The sequence below is a fragment of the Halichoerus grypus genome, chromosome 6 (assembly GCF_964656455.1).
Source record: "Halichoerus grypus chromosome 6, mHalGry1.hap1.1, whole genome shotgun sequence".
Lineage (NCBI taxonomy): Eukaryota > Metazoa > Chordata > Mammalia > Carnivora > Phocidae > Halichoerus > Halichoerus grypus.
The window spans coordinates 126,744,497-126,762,023 of record NC_135717.1 but is presented as its reverse complement, the minus strand read 5'-3'; the positions used below and the strand labels follow the sequence as shown (position 1 = coordinate 126,762,023).

Below are 17,527 nucleotides of genomic sequence, written 5' to 3'. Positions count from 1 at the left end.
AAAATAATAACATGCTTTGCTCAAGTTCAGTGTTCAAGCCAGTTTTCACACTTACCATCTAGCCTAAGCTGCCTCTCGTCAAATCTTATATGCCTGGTATCATCTTTGATGTAGTTGATATCAGTATTGCCTAAATTGTTGAACTGGAATGTAAACAATCTTTTTTTGTGTCCCGTGAGTTGACCTTTACAAGTTTCCTCAGTACATAATCCATTTTCAGAATCATTATCTCCTCCAACTGAATCTTCAGACTGACTGTTTTCATTCTCGGAGGGAAGTTCTTGATCCTGGCTGGATTCATCATCTGGCTCATCTGTTTCCATTTCACCTAATTTTAGATATTAGAAGTCTTTTAAATAAACCCAATATTACATTTAAAAGTTATTAACATTATTTTTCCCAGGCTTGAAGAGATTTTTTAGTTCCTTAATCCCCATCTTCTTTTTTTCTGAGGCAATAATCCAAGTGAAAGGTTTTATAATTTAAAAGGAAAGTCTTACTTGGTGAGCCTTCTTCATGTATGCCATTTGGGCCATTCCCATTAATATTTTGGTCCTTACAGCAGTGTAGGGATCCTTCAGTTTCTTCAGTTTCAGTAGATATTTTGACGTATCGGCTTAAATAAAATCAGAAATCGAACAAATTTAGTTCTATGAAGGTAAAAACTTAAAAAAAAAGTTTTCCATTCTTTCAGTAAAAAAAACTTTTTAATGGAGTAATAGTGGTCATTTAGTTGAAGGATAAATTAAACTCGAAATAGTACCATAAGTGCAAGTGACTAATCATTTCTGTTTTGGTTGTCTTTATAAAAAGAAAGAAGGTGATCTGTTACTTCTGGGGTTTTAACATCTTTCTATGTTAAAAGTTTGTGGCAAATAATTTGACTTAAAATTATTATATATTCTCATTTAGATGATATATGTATTATTACTAAGATCACTTATAACTGTATAATGTTATCTTTATGCATAGGCTATGGGACTATAATGATTAAAATACGTATGCAAGAAAGAATACTAAATATGTCAGTTACAAAGGATAAAATAAAAGGGATCAAATGGCAGTTTTGATTATATTATAATTCAAATCAAGGTTTTAGGATGACAAAAAAGGGGTTGGCTTAAAATACTATCAACCATGAAAGTTTATCCTTTTAACCATTATAGGAGGAGTTCTTGAACTTGCTAGCAAGGTGTATAAATAAATGAAGCACCTGAAACTTGTAATTTCAGAGTGCATACATGACAAATTCCTATTTTCTTCCAATCGTAAACTTCTGGTTTAAAACAGCTAAAAGAATTCATGCGTTCTGGGTTTGCAATTACCTCAGTAATGTGTTTAACATGATCAAGAAAATGAATTAAACTATAATTTGATTTTGTAAATTGCTATCTGTTTAAACAAAGTTGAGATAATACAAGCTTATCATATTCTGATAGTATACTGCACATTTATTTTTATTAACTATTCTATCATTCCTTTTGTTAATGTAGAATTGTCTGACACTTACCACATTCTCAAAAGCAGGAGATTATAGAGTTTATCTTCAGTATTATTTCGTGGTACAGCCATAAGAAAAGGTTGACCAAAAAGTGAAGAACCAGTATGGTGGGTATAACTTGAGTGTCTAAATTTTTCTCTTAGGCAAACAGGAATAATCACATGCTCTGTATCTTCTGTCCTATTGATGTTAATTTCAAACCTGTAAGGACAAAACTGACCATAAACTCTGAAAACTTTTACGTTATTTCTTCTGAAATTTTTCCCAAGTATTATTTTGCACAATGAATTTTATACTTACACATAAATATCATCCCGTTCCATAATACTACTAAGGTTTTCATCCATAGCGAATATTCTGTGAAATCTATGATTGTATATATCAGTAACTATCATCTAAAAGGAAATAAATTTCTATTAAGCTGGTTTTACATCACTGAAAAACTAAACTCCCAACTTACGTACTTCAAACCCAGAAACACCTTACCTTATCTGCAGGTACTCCTGACAAAGCAGACAATGCTGTACAAAGATCAAGTATGTTTCCAATTTTGGGAACAACCACTTTGTACTAAAAAACAAAACAATTATAATGCATTTATTACTTTGGAAAAAACACTCAGTAGATGAAACTGAACTCTTGGTTGCTTCCTCACATTTACTTGGTATTTGGTTTACAGTGTCTTTCTCCAATCCTACTATCATCCTGGCTGACAATGTCTATATGGATAATTTATCTCAGACTAATTGTTCCTTGGCTCTTTGATTCAAAGACCCACACTTACATTCAACTGTAGTTCACTTCTTGCACCTTGTCATAAACTTGCTCCACCTCTGATATCTTAAACTCTTATCAGGCTACTACTGACTAACCACTAATTACTTTTCCTGGGATCTCATTCTTTCCCATTCTTGGCTTACATTTAGAGCTCTAGTCTTTAATTTTCAATTTTCTCGTGGTTTACCAACTTCCTACCGTCTTCATGGCCTTCCCTCCAGAACCCACATGATTCATCACTTCAACTACTGCACTGCAAAACCTTTAACTATTTTGTTATTCAATTTTATCCTTGCTATACTTTCTTAGAGCTGTTCAGATATGCTGGAGAAAACTGACCAACTTTAGAGACTGGTTTGCTACAAATTCACAATGCCCAAGTCTTAACCAATTGTTCAAAACTAGCCAGAAATTCTGTGCATCCCTTATTTGCTTCTTCCTTCATTTCTGTCTCAGTAACTATATAAAATCTTCACCATTCCTTAGGTTGCTTATTTCACTACCTCTCCCTTCACTATCCGCAGAATACACGGGGCGGGGGGGGGGGGGGGAGGTGAGGCTACTGGATAGGAAAATCTCCAACTTTGTGTCCTCTAACAACCTTCTAAAAGATCCTTTTCTCCAGCTCTTTCTACACATGGAAAGAGAATCAGTTGTCACCCTTCCCATCTAAGGCTAACCCTAGCATCTCTGCTCTGAATCCTATCCTGTTCTATTTCCTCGGGAACCAGCAATCATCCTTTATTCCATTTTGTCCTGATTCTTACATAAGCAATGGAATAATTTACAAGTCTCTAAAAAAAAAAAAAAGAAAAAAAAAAGAAACCAGTCCTTCATTGCTTTCACTCTATCTCCCTTTCTCCTGCTTTATAAATAACCTTGTTAAAAGTAATGTCCACACTATCTTAACTTCCTCACTTCCCATTCACCCCTAGCTTTTGTCCTCATCTCTTTATTTAACCAGTTACCAAGATTGTCAAATTCCTTTAGAATTTTACCCTTGACCTTTTCTTTCTTCCTTTCTTTTTTTTTTTAAGATTTTATTTATTTGTCAGAGAGAGAGAGAGCACAAGCAAGGGGAGCTGCAGACAGAGGGAAAAGCAGGCTCCTTGTTGAGCAAGGAGCCCAATGCGGGACTCGATCTCAGGACCCTGGGATCATGACCTGAGCAGAAGGCAGATGCTTAACGGCTTAACCGACTGAGCCACCCAGGTGCCGCCCCCGCCAAACCCCCTTAGCTTGCCCTCCTCTTGATTGTATAGGCTCTCTTTACAGCAGGTGACAATATATCCCAGTTTGCTTTGGTCAGTCCTGGATGAGCCTGCAGTCCTGGTATAATGATTAATAATGGCCCTTTTTATTTTTAAAAGAGTTCTGGTTTAGATGATACATCACAGGGTCACCCTAGCCTTAGGGAATCTCATCCTTCTAAGACATTCACTATCATTTTTTTTTTTTTAAAGATTTTATTTATTCATTTGAGACACAGAGATACAGAGAGAGAGAGCATGAGCAGGGAGAGGCAGAGCGAGAAGGAGAAGCAGGCTCCCTGCTGAGCCAGGAGCCTGATGTGGGGCTCGATCCCAGGACCCTGGAATCATGACCTGAGCCGAAGGCAGATGCTTAACCATCTGAGCCACCCAGGCGCCCCGACATTCACTATCATTTTAATAGAGCTCACTGCCCAATTTCTGTCTCAAGCACAGACATCTCTCCTCCAGTCTAGATACATAAACTCAACGCCTACTGATAGCTCTACCTAAATTTTCCTCATGCACCTCAACATGTCCAGTACGAAACACAGATTTAGGTCATGTTAGGTCAACATATCCAGTATTAAAAAGGTTTCTTCTTAAACCTTTCTTCCTATATATGCCATTAAAACAAAGAGCACCTCCGTCTCCTCAGTTTTGCAACCCAATAAGCTTGGCATCATCTTTGAATATTCTTAAACATTTTTACTTCTTGTATTCAACTAGTTCTTCTAATTGCCATCCTGACACTAATCTTAAGAGTTCAAGCCCTTTTCATTTGTTATCTGATCACTACAAAACTCTCTTACATGGTCTTAGTACATCTGACCTAAGCTTTTCCAATCCAGTCTTTGCACTAGCCTGGGGCTTCTTTCTCGAATACAAATCTGGTCACATAATCTCTCATTTAATAACCTTTAATAGCTCCTCTAATTTTTAGGATGAAGTCCAAACTTCCTATCATGGCAGCAAACTTCTTTACGAGCTCACTCCTGCTTACCATATTATCCACTTATAATTTCCAGAAGTGGGCCATGTCCTCTTTTGCCTTTAGCTCTTTGTATATGCCACTCTCTTGGTCTACAATGCCTTTATTTCCAGCTTTCACATGCTTAAAACCTAATCATCCTTCAGGATTCAACATGGGCATTATTGGCAGTTTGGGTATGTCACTCCTTCTGTATACTCCTACGGTGCCCTGTCACAGCATTTTTCACACTGTATGAAAAGCTTCTTGGGAACAAGAACCAGGAACACCTTTGTATTTCCAGCACTTTGCAGGGTATGAGAGTCCAATACATAATATGTGTTCAGTACAATTACTAATAAACTATGACCTAAATCAACTCCATTGATGGGGAAACTCATCAAGTAGGTTAACTCAGCTAATTTCCCTTTCCTCTCCAGCTGGTTAAAGCACACTGTTAATGAGTCTATTATTTTGTATTTGAATTGTTACTGCCTCCAAGTAGGAAAAAAATGCCCAATTCCTCTGTGCTGACCATGGCTCCAATCTCCACAAATTGGTAGTTTTGGCCACCAAGTGAGAAAAGAGGTATACTAATGAAATTCATATTACTGGAAAAACAATTTAAAACCCAAATTATGGGAGAACATTCAATACATGCCTTATAGGCTAATGTGAAATTTGAATGCAATCTGTCCCTATGTAATAAAGATTACTTTGTATTACTAGCATGGGAAAGTACTGTCTTTAACAAATGTACTGTAGAAAAACAGTGTATTTTTTTGTTGCGATAAATTTTTACTTATTGTTTTATGCTTCTCTCTCATTCCATTATATTCATTGGCATATATTTACAAACTTACAAACTAGACAGGTAAGAATGTAGTTTAGCATTGCTATAGTTTCCCTCCATTGAAAAGAACGTTAACAAGTCTATGCTTATTAAAGGGTGTGATTTTAGAAATGTGAACATATATTCCCCAGCCAAAAATAAAAGCAGGCCTTTCCTGGCCCTGCTCAATATTCTTAGTACTACTGAATGAAATACTGACATGAGGGTATCAAGTTCAATGAGTTCGTGAAGGAAACATATAAAGAAGGAGCAAAAGAAATAGGGAAAATCTGCATTACTAAGTGCATGACTAGTCTTTACTAGACTTTAATTACTTTGAATGAAAGGACTATACTTTTATTATGAACACTTCATTTATGATGTCCTTGTTGACAGTAAACCCAAACACTTCCACTAAATTAATGTTAAGATTATCAAAAGCAGACCTTTCATACAGATCTCATGATATTGCTATTGGTTGAATTGTGTCCCCTTAAAATTTATGTGTTGAAGCTCATACCAATGTAATGGTATTTGGAGGGGGCTTTAGGGTGGTTTAGATGAGATCAAAAAGGTGGGGTCCTCATGATGAGATTAGTGCCCTTATAAGGAGATGCCAGAGAGCTTATGTGCATACAGGTGCTCTCTCTCACTCTGCTCTGTCTCTAAACACAGTGAGGACAAGGTTGTCTGTAAACCAGGAAGAGAGTCTGCACTAGATACCAACCATCCTGGTGCTCTTGATCTTAGACTTCCAGCCTCCAGAATTGTGATAAAATAAATTTCTGTTGTTTAAAGCCACTCAGTTTATGGCATTTTGTTATGCCAGGCCTGAACAGACTAATATAACTACTATGCTCTAAGAAACTGCACTATCTGGCTGGAACTCTAAGTTAAAGATCTTCAGTAAACAGTGCTCTAAAGCAGGAACCATGTCTGCTCTGTTTGCCAAACAGCTTTATACTCTCACGAGGTGCCCAACACATATTTCAATGAATATAATTTTTGAATATTTCTGCATTAGTAGTACTACAAGTCATGGGGGTTGGAAATACAAAGATTTACAAAGTCCCTATCCTCAAAGAACTCATGGTCTAGTGGAGAAGAAGGTAAGTAAACCAAAGGTCATAATAAAATTTAATAAGTGCGATAACAGAATTGAACTGAAGGTAGAAGAGGAAGAACTACTTTTATTAGGGTGGTTCAAGTGTCAGAAAAGGATTAATTGACAAATGAAGGGAGAAAATACAGTGCTTTGCTTAGAACATTAGTGAAGCAAGTATCTATAGCTGAACTAAATTTCTATTTCTCTTCCAAGTTCTTAAGATGCCTAAAAATTATAGGTATTTAAGTATACCATTATCAAATCATGAATCAAAATGTATGGTATTAGTTTTCCTTCCAACAGCCACTAGAAAAATTATAATTAACATTAAAGTTCAAGTTGGAAAATAGGAAAAATAATGTTATTAATCTTTGTTAAGCTGATATTTATCCTAACATTGTAAAATTGAACAACCTCTCATTTTTCTTTCATAAGAAAAAGCCTTTGAGAATTTTGTTTTTACAAATAATGATACTTTACACATCCCTCACCTTTTCAAGACCCTAAAAAGTTGTACTAATTTCCAAAGTATTTAGCTTATAAAATCTCCTACACAAACAAACTTACTACTGAATTGTGCTTGAGACACAAGGTCTCAATACTAAGTTTTTATAAAAGAAACAAATGCAAAGAAAATAATCATGACCTACCTGCATAGGTTTGGTAAGTGGATCCATTCTAACTAAATATACTTCCAAGGTGCGTTCTTTTTTCATGGGCAATGGAAGTGTCAAGTAACAAAAAGGATCAAATGTTACAGAAATCTTAGCACATTCAGGACAAACTAAAGTTGATTTGAAAAGGCCGTGAAATATATCTACTATGATAGAATCATTTCTTTTTAAATGGTTTTCCCAGGCTTCTTCAGCAACTATCTGTAAGAAAAACAGACACATATTACACAGAGATATCACATTATTGTAACAGTGGTGACAATAATATCATTAAATTTACCTTATCTGGCCTTCCATCCGCATCTTTTAATTGTATATATGGTTTTTTCCTAATTCTATTCAAATCCTCATGTAATCCATCTAACAGGAAAGCTAATAGCTCTTGACAGTCCTGCTGCTGGTATCCAGAGAACTGAGGTGCAAAACGTCCTACTTGTGTCTGTAAGAAAAGCAAAACTATAAAATCAGTTATAGGGACAAGACTGATAAAAAAAAATGGATTCTCATTATTCACGGATTTCATATTTTGTGAATTCACCAACTGCTAACATTTATTTGTAACCCCCAAATCAACTTGTGGCACTTCTGCAGTCATTTGCAGATATGGTAATTACATATACATAAATACAAATAGATAATTACATATCTAAAAACATTTTTTAAATAACTGATCTGTAATATAGAAAAGACCTGAGGAAAGAACAAGGAGAAAATATGGTAAAGTTTTGTACAAAGGATTTGGAAATATAAAATTCAATAATACTTCTGGGTCACTAGAAAAAATTACAAAGCTCTCATTTAGTTTCTGTGTGTAAAAAGAAGATAAATCTCAGAGATAACAGGGATGTTTGTGTTCATATATAATTTTCCTAGTCTTTGCAGTACTATTTCTTTTTTATAAAACTGAAAAGGAATGTGAAAGAAAAAGTCAGATATCAAGAGCCTGTTTACATATAATTTTAATATAGTATCTAGTAAAATAAAACTAATTGGAATCATGGGTAAGGGTTGAGAAATAGTTTGTCTAAATTAGCTTGTCCAAAGCTTAGAAACTTAAAGAAGATAAATGCAGTAGTTTTTTTGTTTTTTTTTTAAAGATTTTATTTATTTATTTGACAGAGAGAGAGAGAGCACAAGGAGTGGGAGCGGCAGGCAGAGGGAGAAGCAGGCTCCCCGCTGAGCAGGGAGCCCGATGCGGGGCTCGATCTCAGGACCCTGGGATCATGACCTGAGCCGAAGGCAGACGCTCAACCGACTGAGCCACCCAGGTGCCCCTGCAGTAGTGTTTTGATTTGTTTTTATTTTTTAAGAACTAGTACATAGTTAATAAAATGTTGCCTAGATGTCCTATATGAGTATCATTTAATTTGTCTGTGTTAAAAAATAGTTGAAAACTGCTTTTCTTTAAGGCAGAACTCACCTGTAATAAATAGGAAAACTTTATCCCCCTGCTCTCTCTCAGTGTCAAATAAATAAAAATCTTTTAAAAAAATAGGAAAACTTTTTTAACTATATAAAACTAAATTTCAGCTCAATTCTTATTTGAATGACAAACTAAATTACTTGAGGTTTTATTGGTTCTAAGAGGTAACCATATAAGAATAAGAATAAAATAAGTTTATTCACAATAATAGAATAGTAAGAATAAAAATAAACTTAAAAGCTTAAGGATTATATTGAAAATAATTAATATGTAGTGCTGGTTTTGCAGACTAGTTTCATTTCAGTAACTTTTCAAACTTAACAACGACTCTCAAACTGAGTTTCTTAGACTTCAATGACATGCCCAAATTTAGCCTTTACATTTTTTTTTTTTTTAAGATTTTATTTATTTACTTGACAGAGAGACAGCGAGAGAAGGAACACAAGCAGGGGGAGTGGGAGAGGGAGAAGCAGGCTTCCCGCCGAGCAGGGAGCCCGATGCGGGGCTCGATCCCAGGACCCTGGGATTAGGACCTGAGCCGAAGGCAGACGCTTAACGACTGAGCCACCCAGGCGCCCCAGCCTCTACATTTGTAATAAAAATTTATGTAGGTTTCTCAGATATGTACTGTATTCTAAAGCAACCTGCATATGCTCTGTTATCTCTTGTCATTTGTACCATATCAGTGTTTTCCAATATTTCATTATTTCCCTCCCCATCCCCCAGAACCTTTTTGGACATTTTAAAGTAATTATCTGTCCCATCCTCCACCCAGGAAATTTAACAGCACAGTACTGTGTATCTATTTGTGTTGAGTCCCTATGGAGGGCCACAAATCAATTTAACAGCTATGGTTTTTTTCACTCCTTCCCCAAAGAACCTACTTTTGTCCTCTTGGGGATGATATAGCCCTTATTGAAAATGTACTTACTGTACTAACCTTAAAGGCTCTTGGCGTGACATAGCTAAATTTTCCAGACCACATTTGTTTGATCAATTCAGCATAAGATTTAGCTATTTCACCTCTCATTCCTAAGGGATTGTCAAAATTCAGTTCTTCTTGATATTTATCATTGAGGAAATATTCAGTAAGTGGAGGTGTGTTGCTCAAACACTGCAAAGAATAAAACACATTTTCAAGTAAAAGTAACCACACATTAAACATGTTAAAATGAAGAGAGAAACAAACTGACTTGCCATAACATACAGAGAAAAATTTAAATGATGGGTTCTTGAACTAATAAATAACTGGTCAAATAAACACTCAAATGATGCACTCAACTATTCATTTCCCAAATTTCAAATCAATTACTTATAATAAATGAAAATGCTAATATTTGTTGCTGTAAAATCTGCATTAATTTTAACCACAGCAAACTACCTGTTAACTGGGAGAGAAGCTCAGAGTTTTCTTTCCTTCTTTTACTTGATTGGTAGAAATTATGGATTGTCTACTCATCCCAGGCACCTGCAAATTAGCCTGAGTAGGTAAAAACTGAGATAGAGTGCAAGCAAGAAATTAACTTTAAAGAGGTATTTACTGCTTCCATTGTCAATTCCTTATCATGAAAGAGCAGCCTTTACGTTTTCCATTTGGTCAACCATTTTTAGAAGGGACAGTACAGATTAGCTGAGCCTGAGGAAACCAACTTTTGTTATGTGAACTCTGTAAGTGTGTTCTTAAATCAAGTTTTCAATACCATAACAATCCAATTTTCCTTTATGGCAAGATTAAAACTATGAATAAGTTCATTGTCCATCTCTTTTTCCATTTAGAATTAAATAATTTAGGATTTAAAATAAAATAGATGGCAGAAATATAGTTTTTCCACAATATTTTATCTCAAGATGAATAATTTTAAGTTGATAATACCATACAATTTGACTTAATTATAAACCCAGTATTACTTTATCAATTAGATGTCTAGAATCGTCAAATAGAATATGTAATGACTGACAGACATATGGTCATATAGGTCACTTTCTTTTGCTGCAGGAAGACATTTGTCTTGGGAGTCAACTGGCAAAGTACTTAAGTGAAGGTAGTTGCTTGCATGTAAAGGATTCAAAACTCATTCTTATGAGAGCTCGGATTTATATGAATGGAAATCAAGGTTTTTCAAAGCTTGCTTACCACTCATTTGGATTAATAGTCTGGGATTAAAGTCTTGGTAGCTATGAAAAGTTCAGCCTGCTGGGTTCATGCCAATAAGTTGGGTACCATAAACTATGTCTATATACCATGTACTGTTTGGCTAAAATTTCAAAATTAGGCATATTCGATTTTTTGAAATAAATTATAAAGTTCTATTTTGTGGTTTCAAATATGTTATGTTTACTCAAGTAACTATAATATCTATTTTGATATTTTCAATGGAATAAAAATAATACAGCTCATATTGGTAATCTGGCCCCAATCATAAGGCAAAAAGGGAGAACTATTTATAATATCATGGAATTTGTTATTATATAATTCTTAGGCAACGAAAACAATATAAAAACAGCTAAAAGTGTTTGGTTAGACTACATAGACCTTAGTGTAATTTTCAAGCCATTTTCAGCAGTAACAAATTTTATGTGAGCAAGACGACAGAGGTAAGTTACAGTGTAGGAGGCAATTTGGGAAAGGATACTTTCCTACTTCTGAACTTCTTTTATACCTCAAACTTTCATAAACTTACACACCTTTTGAGATTCATTCTCTTTTCCTTTTGCATTATATGTTCTTTTAGTTATAAACGCAGGACTAGAGGTAGGGCCAGGCAACCCAGAATACACCACAGCTACATTAAATGCCATCACTTAGCAGTATCATCTGATTTAGTACAAATAGGATCAACACTATATAGTCAATGAGGCAAAGAGGAGGCAGTCTGACAGCATTTCCAACAATTAGTTTTCAAGTCCTTGTATTTTTTTTCCAAATCCCTGTATTTGATCAGTTCAGGGTTATACTAAGAATATGATATTCCACTACTGTCTGTAACAGCATTATACAAAGAACCTAATTTATGGTTTTACCAAACTAAGAACGAAGTTGTACAAACACAAATAATTTTTGAAAGTTTTCACTTAATTGTTTACATGTATCCTTATCTTGCAAAGAGCTTCCAGATATAACTGAAAATCCTTTTCCAGTAGCATCCAGAGTGATCTTTGTAAAATTTTTATCTAATTATGTCACTTCCTTGCTATAAATCCTTTAATAGCAATTTCAGATTAAAATCTCAAATTTTTGAAAGAATCTGTCTTTTGCTACCTAGGTAGCCTATGTTTTGCTAATACCTTTATTTGACTCCATCCTAGCCTCATTTAATTACTTGTGGTTCCTTGACCTCCATGCAATCTCTCACTCTGTAAATTTTCAGTATCACTCCATCTATGTGAAACATACCTTCTTTGTCCTACTAACTTCTACTAAACCATCAAGATTCAGGATTCCTAGATTTCCTTATAGTGTTTCCTCCTGTATGTTTCCATATTGCATAATGCTCACTTTTATTACAGCACTTATTTTATAATATAGTGTAACTTTAATTTTAGTTTGTCCGTCTTGCTAAATGGACTGAGACTTTCATGAGAGCAAGAACCATAAAATCAATTATATATATATCTCCAGCACTCAGCATGTACGCATGATTAATAAAATATGTTTTTACCTATATTAACAAATGTTTTTATCCTCTTGGTTTTTTTACTCTTATCCTTCAAATGTTTGGCACAGAGTACTTAAATTTTTCTTGAATGAATTATTACTAAATGAGGCAAAAATATATTAGCTGGTAATGAATAATCTCAAAAGTTTCTTCAAGCACTTTTACTTGAATACTAAGCCAAAGAAGGACAGAACCTATTAAAAACTTTCCCATGCTTTTGTGCAACTCTTAATCTCAGAGTCCTGAGTTTGAACCCCACATTGGGTGTAGAGTTTGCTTAAAATAAATAAGTAACTTAAAAAAAAACCCCACAACCTTCCCATGCTTTTGTTTAACTTTCATTCAATCCACTACCTGCTTTGTAGTGCATCTCTGCTTGGATTTGTTTTAAGTCCTTGACACAGAGACCAGTGATTATTTTCAAAGTGACACATGTGATTTTCAAGTTGACTATAATTCAACATTACAAACTAAATAACAAAAATACACAAAGAGTTTTAATGATAAGTGCTTATATTACGAGTCAAGGTATCATAACCAATATATTTTGAGATAACCCTTATATTTAAATTTAAACCATTAAGTCCTAAATGGCCCAAAAAAGCATTCTATTTGTTAAACACAATTTTTTAAAAACGTAAGTATAGTTGACATACAATGTTACATTAGTTTCAGGTGTACACCAGAACGTAATGTTTTAAGAAACTCAGAAGCTGCATTTTTTAAAAATTTATACAAACACATATAAATACAGAAATTCAATAGACAGCTTAAGTGTTCTACTAATGCACGTATCATAAGAGTTTAAAAACTGACACTGATGTCAGACTTTTCTTTTTCATATTGAAAATATCTTTTCTCCCTGACCTTGAAAATATTATTCTTGAAATACTATAAAGACCACTTAAAATAATAAAAGTTCTCTTATAATTTTTAGTACAAATTTCAAGGTATAATTAGAATACAGGTCAAACAACCAAAATATTTCCATGCCTCAAGTGTTATCAGTATTCAATGCCATCACTGTGGCAGAAGGTCGTTTCTTAAAATTGGTCATAATGCAGTTTGAGTTATATATGCAACTCATTCTATCTTTTAACATGAGGCTATCTTAGAAACATGAACATCTTTGACAACTACAAGAAAACTGGGCACTTGGACTGGTTGCCATTAAATGCAATGTTTTAAAGAATAAATATTTTGGCGGGTTCAATAATAAAAACAACCATAACCATAGTTCTGAAACATCTCTCTCAAAGATTCCTCTACTATAACAAACATCACTTTTCTATCTGATTGGGGCTGTCCCAAAACAATTCTTTTCTTAAGACATATATAAATTAAAAGCCCTACATATGTAGACATAGGGACTTTCCTTTTCAGCCTGTAAGATACTTTACTACGGAGTGACAAAATATGGACCTGAAATCACACAACATGTGTTGTGTGCCTACGTGGACGTATTTCTCACCCTCAATGATTCTTGAACTGTAAAACAGAACAAAACTCATCCTAACATACATGGCTTTTCCTAGTAAAATCTGAGAACATAGATATGAGTCTATCAGAAAAACAAAAGGGATTATATAAACAGTATTAGTATGTTATTTCTGTGGCTACTTATGAGTTTTGTGACATTCTACCAGTCACATGCCATTTTGAGCTTCACCTTTGTTAATTCAGATTTTAACCCCCTGCCATTGACAAACACCAACACTTCAGTATTTCAAGGAGAACTACCTCTTACAACTCATCACCAAAAAAAAAAATGAAGTCCAAATATGAGGTAATGTGACTGATCATAAGATATGCACCACATATCTTAAGCCACATTTTGTTTATATCATAATGGTGCCTATAGTTGTTCCTAAAATTGGATAGAATTTTGTCAAATACCATGTTAAAAGTAAAGCAATAATCAGAATGAAGAAAAGGATTCTGTACCAGTAGTTTCAGTTCTTAATGTAAAAGAGAGTAAGTAAAAATATATAATAATGAACAAGCAAAAATGCACTTGTTAACGAGGTTAAATATTTCTATACTTAAATATTTTTTATGATTCCTAGGCAAGTTAATAATGTGTGAAACTGATAAGAGCAATTGAAGATATAAGGATTAAAATACTAAATTTCATATTTAGTATATATTAGTCTTGGCATTCATTAGTTTATTAGCCTTCGTGATAAAACGACCAGTTGGTTAACTGGAAGGTTCAGGATATAAGCAAGTATGAAAAATTGTTGATCCATGAGGAATGAGAATGCCTGGGTATGTGCAAGTTAATTATTTTGTAAGCAGACGTGACTGCTAAGCATCTGTTCCTGAAAGTGGCTCTGTGGTTCTCTACTTGTGCTTACATATGCATTTAAAATGGAAACTCCAAATAATAAAGAATATTCTTGAATGTGAATTTGAATTAGGAGTCTTAAGACATATTTAGCCCTTAGTTTAAGGTATTAAGATTGAACCTTAGCATGTACTCCTTCTCCTTTTCTTAGAATATTCTTCCCCTCTAAGAAATTCCTACTCATTCTTTAACACTCATCTCAGCATCTCTTACAAACACCATCTCTTACATCTCCCTCAGCACCTCAAGGAAGAATAATATTCCTTCCTCTGAGCTAATTCTATACCTTGAACTCACTTATACTGCACTTATCTTGAGAGCAGTGTCCATGTCCAATTCACTTTTGTACCTCAGGGTCTATAGCACAATGCCTGACACATACCTTAATAAAGGTGTGTTGAATGAATGAAAACTTATATGGCAGAAAGACCAGAAACAGTCCTTAGAGAAATTGAGAGCAGTAGGAAGACACTAAAGAGATCTGAATTGCACCCTGTTAGAGAACTATAACCTATCTGAAAGTTCTATAAGTTCAAAAATAAAAGTCCAAATAATGCCTAGGCAAGCTTTCCTAATGAAGGAAAACAGCTATTGTGAATGCCCCAAACTATCAAGATAAATCCTTATAAGTAAAAGGTATGTAGAGAAAAAATATTTGGAAATAGATTTTTATAAAGACTCTTCCCCAAATCTTCAACCTAGAGCCAGACATAAAAATTCCAAAGAGAATTCTTCTAAATAATCAAATGTCTTGAGTGGACATTCTGCTATATGGGTCGATGTATATAGAACTTTAACCACTGCCTCCATGAAGAACTATTTTTAAAAAGAATGCATATACCATTCAACTATTTTATAAAGTAATAATTCTCTATGAAAAATTCTCTAGTTGTAAATTTCCATACATCTAAAATTGTACTATTATGTGAGGTTACGATTTTCTTTCATTATTTAATTAGCTGGAAAAGCTACAATGCTCTGCACATAACTTTTCCTTATATACACGTACAGATCCTATTGCTCTTACATTATTTTCAAAAAGTTCTACCATTAAATGTTGTGATCAATAAGAGTGATGTTTCTAGAGTTCTCTGAAAAAATATGTGACCCATGTAAGAGTCTCAATTTTGTATTTCACTATAAATTTCTACATCATTTTTTTAATTGATGAAGTGAAATAAAGTCTACTGTATAACCAAATCTCAAGTCTGTAATCAACATATTTTAGGAAATGAATAATTAATAGCCATCCCAATAACTTGTAATGAATCTGGAATTTCCCCAGTACCTGGAAAATAGCCAAAGTAATCCCCTTCAAAAAGAGAAAGTTGTCTTTTGTAATGCTGAATATGAACCACTCCCTTTCTGTTCAGGTGCTCCAGAAGCCCAATTTTCAAGTGATCATGTATGCTCACTATTTTAGTAAACCGGTAACTAGAACAGGAAAGAAAACAAACTTAATTTTTGATTACCTAAAGCTTTGAGTTGTGTAACTCATTCTGTAACTGATCAAAATGTAATGCCACTCACAACCCTTTAAAAAAAGTAGCTAAACCTTCAAACTAACCAATACTAAAAATAAAAACCCAATCTAAAATGAGGAAACCATTTTATTTTCTTATGATTTAAAAATAAAACCTGAAGTAATCCATGGTTAAAGTAACCTTAGAATAACCCAATATTCTTTTTTCCTGGATTTTAAGATTAGATGGAATAAGAATTTTCAGATTTGCCACACTATTGTTTTTCAGTTTGTCATGACAACAGTATAAACATTCTGAAAAGGTACTGTATAATTCTGAAGATTTCTGTTAATACTGGGATACTGGCTCTAGTTCTGTAAAAAATAGTGGATGAGAAAGGAAAAGTGTGATGTAGACTTTTACAATGAAGAAGTATAAATATAAGGCCGCCCTTCATCAAGTAAATTTTAAAAATGAGATATTTTTAAGACACTCGGTATTTTACTTTTTGTTACTTTTTCCCCTAGGAAAGGCAAATCTCATTACATGTGAGAGATCAATTCTAAAGCTTCTCCACATATTTTGGGAAAGCAAATATAATTGTTCTATTTTGCTTTTCATTTCCAATCTCTTTTCAAGCTTTCTTTAAAAAATAAATTTAGGTAAGTAAAATATAAGTGGATATAACTTTGGGGCGCCTAGGTGGCTCAGTCGTTAAGTGTCTGCCTTCGGCTTGGGTCATGATCCCAGGGTCCTGGGATCGAGATCCACATCGGGCTCCTTGTTCGGCGGGAAGCCTGCTTCTCCCTCTCCCACTCCCCCTGCTTGTGTTCCCTCTCTCGCTGTGTCTCTATCAAATAAATAAATAAAATCTTAAAAAACAAAAATAATAAAAATAAGTGGATATAACTTTAATTCATTTATTCTTAAAAAACTTTTAACTGTTTTTTTCCCCTTTCAATTAGTCAGAGAAGAGATCACTGGCATACACTCAACTTAAAATATTGGAATTTTACATAAAATAGTTTCAAAGGCAGCAGTTTTTGTTGGTTTTTTTTTTATTTGACAGAGACATAGCGAGAGAGGGAACACAAGCAGGGGGAGTGGGAGAGGGAAAAGCAGGCTTCCCGCCCAGCAGGGAGCCCGTTGCGGGGCTCAATCCCAGGACCCTGGGATCATGACCCAAGTGGAAGGCAGATGCTTAATGACTGAGCCAACCAGGCGCCCCTCAAAGGCAGCAGTTTTGAATTGGACAAGGATATTGTTCTAACATTTTAATGTCTGTCATTAATCTGGGCACTACGCTTAAGACCTAAATAAAATTAAATTTCATTTAAAGTTCCTGCTGTTACCCTTTCCTTCAAATTCTATGATATTTCATCATACACTACTTAAATTCAATGAAGAGGGGTGCCTGGGTGGCTCAGTCGTTAAGCGTCTGCCTTCGGCTCAGGTCATGATCCCAGGGTCCTGGGATCGAGCCCCACATCGGGCTCCCTGCCCAACCGGGGAGCCTGCTTCTCCCTCTC

The 17,527-nt window shown here is 34.5% G+C and overlaps 1 protein-coding gene across 7 annotated transcripts in view; it reads right to left on the bottom strand.

Annotated features, from left to right (window-relative positions):
- Positions 1-17,527, bottom strand: part of USP15 (ubiquitin specific peptidase 15) — a 125,134-nt gene that overhangs the window by 10,959 nt on the left and 96,648 nt on the right. For 4 of the 7 annotated variants that reach the window (XM_036122876.2, XM_078076202.1, XM_078076203.1 and 1 more), the window contains 8 exons: positions 9,473-9,646; positions 7,390-7,548; positions 7,086-7,310; positions 1,988-2,071; positions 1,802-1,896; positions 1,511-1,702; positions 501-616; positions 56-328 (listed from right to left, as the gene is read on the bottom strand). In XM_036122876.2, the coding sequence (XP_035978769.2) occupies positions 56-328; positions 501-616; positions 1,511-1,702; positions 1,802-1,896; positions 1,988-2,071; positions 7,086-7,310; positions 7,390-7,548; positions 9,473-9,646 (1,318 nt within the window). Of the gene's footprint in view, positions 1-55; positions 329-500; positions 617-1,510; positions 1,703-1,801; positions 1,897-1,987; positions 2,072-7,085; positions 7,311-7,389; positions 7,549-9,472; positions 9,647-9,913; positions 10,077-15,823; positions 15,970-17,527 lie in introns of those variants that run through there. The other 3 variants (XM_078076205.1, XM_078076206.1, XM_078076207.1) reach the window with 3 other exon arrangements.